This window comes from Nicotiana tomentosiformis, chromosome 2 (assembly GCF_000390325.3).
Source record: "Nicotiana tomentosiformis chromosome 2, ASM39032v3, whole genome shotgun sequence".
Taxonomy (NCBI): Eukaryota; Viridiplantae; Streptophyta; class Magnoliopsida; order Solanales; family Solanaceae; genus Nicotiana; species Nicotiana tomentosiformis.
This window is the reverse complement of record NC_090813.1, coordinates 172,420,063-172,426,555: the sequence shown is the minus strand read 5'-3', so window position 1 is coordinate 172,426,555 and position 6,493 is coordinate 172,420,063. Positions and strand designations below refer to the sequence as shown.

The 6,493-nt window shown below is 38.8% G+C and overlaps 1 protein-coding gene across 1 annotated transcript; it reads left to right on the top strand.

Moving 5' to 3' along the window:
* Positions 1 to 4,490: 4,490 nt before the first annotated feature.
* Positions 4,491 to 5,869, top strand: LOC138906092 (uncharacterized). The gene is made up of 2 exons (XM_070194614.1): positions 4,491 to 4,956; positions 5,355 to 5,869. Exons 1-2 carry the CDS (start codon positions 4,491 to 4,493, stop codon positions 5,867 to 5,869), a joined length of 981 nt encoding a protein of 326 aa, XP_070050715.1.
* The last annotated feature ends 624 nt before the right edge of the window (positions 5,870 to 6,493 follow it).

The window sequence follows — 6,493 nt, the reverse complement described above, 5'->3', positions numbered from 1 at the left end:
TAAAATTGAGCTTTCCTACAAAGAAAATCAAACAAGTGTTGTTGCAAGCCAAAGTTTTTAGATGTTTTTTCTTCAAATTAAAACGTGAGATTTATGAATCAAGGTATATCTAAGGCCCACTTCTTTACAACACCTTTACTTTACTATAATTATAAATGGCCACATCACTTTAAAAGACAAAGTGTTTTAAAACTTAGACATATCTCACAAGGTTTTGTAAATACAAACATTATACATCTAAAAACTCTTTCAATCATATAGAAGTAAACATTTTCCTAAAGGCTTTTATAAATCTATACCCTCTTTTCAAAATCGCAGGTATTATTTCTCAAGTAATAGGCTTTAAACTAGATATACAATATGATATACTTTTAGCACTAATTAAGCAAAATATAGATAATTAATTCTTTAAACCTAGTCTAAATCTTACGGAGCTACCTCAGGTAGATTTTCAGCGGTGCCTAACACCTTCCCCTTAGAAGAACAAGAACCCTTACCCAAAATCTCACCGCTTAGCAGACTAATACAGAAATAATCTTAGTAATTAAATAGGTACCCTAGTATACCTTTAAATATTAGGTGGCGACTCTTTTTTATCATCAATCGGTAAACCACTAGTTGAATCTTGTTTAGACTCGTGCAAAATAGGGTGAATCAACATGGCAACTCTGTTGGGGATTTCATACTTAGGTTCTGGCCTTAGCAAAATTAGACTAAACTTGCAATTTAAGATTGTTTGTACAGTGCTTTAACTGTGCTTAATTTGCAATTGTATGCTTACATGCCTTACTTGCTCATTATGTATCTGCTTATTTCAAATGTTATTACTAAAATCTCACTATCTGTTACCGCTTTATATATATTGTCATTACACTCTTTACTATCAAGTCTTAACCGTACACTATCACACACAATGGCACGCGAGGATTGTCTTTTACACCCCTCTGAACCTTCTTTCAAAATTCTTTAGTTTCAGAGAATGGCTTTGTCAGGTCAACTGACATAACTTCTTGCAGTATTCAGTCCAACTCAAAATTAGGAAACACTCTATTCTAGTAAACATAGGTCATATTGCATAAACCTTAGGTGGGTCGGTCCTCGGCATCGACACACAATTAGAAAAGCTACCCTAATGTCAACATGTCATGCACCCAGTGACATGACTTTTGTGGAAAGACGAACCAATCATGACAAGATACATAAGATCTGAATCAAGCACTTATCAAACCCCTTTTATCTACCCTTATTAGAAATGAAAATCAACCAAAACATCCCCGAGATCAATATGGTGATGGGAGCACCACACAAGCTAAGCAATGGTGGAAGAACATCCACCGAGAGCATGGAGACAAAATCAGGGCACATCTAGAAGCATTGACTGCCTTGCTAAACATCCGAGCTGACAAGGTGCTTACCCATTTGCTGATAGAGTTTTGGTACCTAGCTAAAGTAGTTTTCAAGTTTGCTGGTTGTGAGTTAGTGCCAACGTTGGAAGAAGTTACCAGTTTCACAGAACTACCATTTACTAGGAGGAAGCCGATACTACCGGTCACCATGGCCCGGCTACAGGTTTCTCGATGCTTTAGGTCTGGCAAACAGTCGAGGTTGAAGGAACATCGAATATAGATGGGTAAGCCTGGACTAATTGTTCGACAGATTCTAACAACGTGAAAGCTATGAATGGTACTTGGGAGAATTTCAGTGCTATCAGGAAACATGGGGAAGTCTCTGACCCATAACCTTCTCTTTGGTGCTGCAAGGACTGCTGGTTAACCTGCAAAAAAGAGGATGGATCAATATCAATTTACTGCATGTGGTTTTGGAAACATTCCGGGGCAACCTCCAAGACACTTTGGTACCTATAGTGTTAGCAGAAATTCTTAGAGCATTGTTGGCATGTTCCCGGGGGTACGATTTCTTCAACGGCTGCAACTTATTGCTTTAAATATGGGCTACGAAGCACTTCTTTCAGCAAGAGGCCATAGTTGACTATTTTGTGGGCATTAGCAACATGATTCGGAGTCACAGTGATAGAATAAGACATTGGGTCTCCCCGCATTGATAGGAAGAATAGAGAGAGATGCTAACCAATTTAAGCGGAGAATGGATCAATTGGAAGCTGTCATGGCTGAGCGGAAGGGCAATCCTAAGGACTCTAATGGTAGGCTACAATCTTGTGTTTTAGTCACTTATTTCACTCTAAATCACTGCAGTTTAATTGTGTTTGAGCTTTAATCGCTAGTGTTTTGTACTTATTGCGTATTTTATGACTTGTAGGAGTGATTCTGAGTATGTAGATGTTGTGGAGCTAATTCAAGCTATTTGGAGCTTTGAAGTCTGAGTAAAAGTCCAAAGGATTAAGCCGGGATCAAATTCGGGGGTCGAGGACCAAGTATACATAGGAAAAATGAGATAAACTTGTCAAGGAAATATAACAAGGATGCCACGTCACAATTGGCATGCAAATGTTTGGCAGAATCTAAGAAGTCACATTATATATTCATAATTGATGTATGCCTACGTGGGGGACAAAGTTTTTCCTATGTCGTTCATCAAAGATCAAAAATAGAACGTTTATGAATTCCTCCATTAATGTGGCGCACTGTGCGACGCCCACTGCGTCGCGCCTGTACATTTTCCAACTGCCTGACAGATTTCAACTCTTTGGATTTCCCCACTAATGCCCCGCATGGCGCGTCTCCCCATGCGGCGTGTCAGTGTAATATATATAGAGTAGTTGTCCTATTTCGCGCAGGAAAAGGTATTTTCATCTAGGCCCAACCCTACTTGGTATATATACATGGAAAAACATTATTTTTGGGACTTTTGACACATCTAAGACCTAAGGAGGCTAAGGAGGAATTGGAGAAGCAAAAGCACAAGGTATTCATCATTCAATCCTCACTCAAGACACGAGTTTGGATCATTTTATGTTTTTCTTTATTTTAAACATATTTGTGATGAATTGCTCCATATCTATGGAGTAGTTTTCTTTAGGATTTGATGGAGTTAGTGTATTGATATTTATTTGTGGAGTATAACTCTAGTTTTATGTACTGAATTGTTTTGGATGTTTTAATTTTTGCATCTCTATTCACATGTTCATGTAATCGAGAGAGGAATAACTTGTGATATCTTTGCATCATGTTGGTTGAGTTCATTAATTCTTCTTATTAATCGAAAGAGGCTAGTTGAATTGTTGATTAAACCTAGTTAGGAGGACAATCGAAAGAGGTTCTCCTAAAGACCAATCCACTACGAAGTCATGCATATCTTCACCGAGCTTAAATTGGTTTATTTTGTGAGGTTGAGACTTAATCGAGAGAAGAGTTTTTACTAACCGGCTGAACTAATAATTGAGTGAATTCGAGAGACTCAATTGAATATTAGAAGTGAATTAACTAGAGTAAAATCCAAGACATTTATCTTGCACCTATCAAATCAATCCCTATTTTCTCTCTTTGATATCTTTCTTGCTTACTCTTGTTCGATTGTCATTCATCAATTAGCTTTAGATTCTTAGTTAATTTTAGTTTTTAATCACATAATTCTAAACTGTTGATTATCTTGGATAGCAATCTAGCTACAAACTACGATAATACTGTTTAACTCCTATCTTTGTGGATACGGTATTATATTATACTATATTTAACTAGCGACCATATTTAAGTGTGTGTTTTGCGCTCATCAAAATTTGGCGTTGTTGCCGGGGATTGGCAATCAATAGTGTTTGAAATAGTTTGTAGTGCTAATTCAGGAATCTCTTCTTTTTGTTTTAATTTTATTTTTCCCTTTTTACGGTTAGTGTTCTTTGACTATGCACAGGTTGCAGGTAAGAGTGGTGCATGACTCGATCTTCTGGGAAGGAATTGCTAGCATACAAACCAGAAATAGAAAAACAACTGCACTAGCTGAGGAAAGAAATAAATCTCCTTGAGAATATCGAGAAGGTTGGGCAATCCTCAACAAAAGAAAATATGGCTGGAGATGATGATAATGTGGATTTGGCTGCAAGAGAGGCAGCCCAACAAAGAGGAAAAGTTGCACGGGATGCTGAAGAAGCAACTATTAGAGATGCACGGCGCATTTATGAAGAAGAGAGGGGTCACAGACTTAATCAAAATCAACCCACGGGTGCAGATCAGTTCATAAACATAGCTCCCGGTGCTGGGAAACCACTTGGTGATTACGCTAGACCGATCTAGAACCAAGGATTGTCAAGTATCAGACCACCTCTAGTTGTAGCAAATAATTTCGAATTGAAGCAAGGGTTGCTCCAAACTCTTCAAAACTGATGTGTCTTCAGAGGAAAGATGAACAAAGATCCAAACAACCATCTAATGGACTTCGAGGAGATTATGAACACATTTCAATACAATGGTATTTCACAAGATGCTGTATACTTAAAGGCATTCCCCTTCACACTCAAAGATGATGCGAAGTAGTGGCTTCGAAACTTGCCCCATGGATAAATTAGAACATGGGAGGAAATGACCAGAAAATTTCTTGATAAATATTTCTTCTCAGCTAAAACGGGCAAGTTTAGAATAGAGATCCATAACTTCTGCCAAAAAGATACTGAGACTGTGTTTGAAGCTTGGAAGAGGTTTAAGGAGATTGTTCGAAAGTGTCAACATAGTGGAATTGAACTCTGGATGCAACTCCAGGATTTTTGGGATGGATTGACACCGGCCTCACGTAGAACATTGAGAAATGCAGCTGGAGGCCCATTGATGAATAAGACACCAGAGGATATAGTCACTATTCTTGATGAATTGTCTGAAGATGAAAATCAGTGGCCCTCTGAAAGTGCTAAAAGAAGAAGAGCGACTGGTGTTCACCAAGTTGACGCTAACACATCTGTGCAGGTACAGCTTGATGCTATGGCCAAGGAGATAAGGAAGCTGACCTTAGCTTCAATACAGAGTGCAATAAATGCAGCTTGTGATATATATGGTAAGGACACCTTATTCATGAAGTCAGGCCTCAACTGAGGAAGTGAATGTTGTAGGGAATTACAACTTTAATGCAATGGGTCAGAGACACCCCGGTTTTTCAAAGAGTTTAGCTGGGGGTACAGCAAATGCGTGGTAACAAAATAATCCTAGACCCCATGGACAAGGAGCTCCAGTTTTCCAAAATCAGCAAAGGCAGCTATTTCATCCCCAACAGCACATTCAATCTGGCTTAGAAGATCACATGGAATCCTTTATTCATAAAACTGATGAGAAGCTTGAAATTCATAGTGCAGCTATACGGGAACATGGAGCAGCTATCAAGGAAATATGTATTGGACTTCGAAATCTGGAGACAAGTGGGATAAATTGCAACAATATTATCTGAAAGGATCCCAGGTACTCTGCCAGCTGATAGTGAGAGAAACCCCAAAGAAACAGTGAATGGTGTAACTCCGAGAAACGGGCAAGTGTTTAAAGAGCCCACCCCATTCCAAAAAGATGTGATACCTGAAAAAGAAAGTGGGGAGCAGCTGGAAAATAAAGTTCATAAGAAGAAGAAAGGCAAGAAGGCAACTGAGAAAAAAATGAAAGAAGTGAATTCGAGTACGGAGGATCGTGAAGAAAGCAAGCACATGCCTGCTTTACCTTTTCCCCAAAAGATATATAGAGAAAAGATGGACAAGCAATTTGAGAGATTTCTACATATGCTGAAACAGGTTAATGTAAATTTGCCATTCACAGAAGTGCTCTCCCAAATGCCAGCGTATGCCAAATTTTTGAAGGAGATCCTTAAAAAGAAGAGGAAGATAGAAGAAACATCAATAGTGAAGCTCACAGAGCATTGCAGTGCAATCTTTCAAAATAAAGTCCCACAAAAGTGTGGAGATCCAGAGAGTTTTACTATACCTTGATCTTTAGGCACTCTTAACTTTGATAAATCTTTATGTGATTCTAGTGCCTCAATTAATTTATTGCCTTTGTCTATTTACAGAAAGCTGGAGAATGAGATTGGAGAGATAAGGTCTGCACCAATATCTTTATAGCTGGCAGACCAAACAACTATAATACTCGAGAGGATAGTTGAAGACGCCTTGGTGCGGGTAGACAAGTTCGTATTTCCTGTAGACTTTATAGTAGTGAAGATGGAGGAAAATAAGGAGGTCCCCCTTATCTTAGGAAGACCATTCTTAGCAACGGGTAGAGTAATATTGGATATACATGATAGAAAACTCATGTTAGAGTGGGAGAGGAGACTGTGACTTTCAAGATGAATGTAGAAACGGGGGTGAAAAAGGAGAAGCCAGCTGCAAGTGTTGAGTGGAAAGTGAAGAGTTCAAAAGAAAAGGCCCAAGTGATAGAAAAAGACAAGTGTGGGGTGTACCACAAAAAAGGCAGATAAGAAGCTATCTGCATAGATGTGTGCACGGGTTCGGGCGAGAAGAATGGTGCCCGACTTTGATTCAGACCCCGACTAGATGTTCAGGGAAGTTTCTTTTACTTTATGCTTTCTAATTGTGTGTCATGGGGACATGCCA

Coding starts and splice junctions, on each gene's coding strand:
- LOC138906092 (XM_070194614.1), top strand. CDS start 4,491: ATGACCAGAAAATTTCTTGATAAATATTTCTTCTCAGCTAAAACGGGC. Junction 4,957..5,354: donor TGCAGCTTGTGATATATATG/GTAAGGACACCT, acceptor AAAGGATCCCAG/GTACTCTGCCAGCTGATAGT.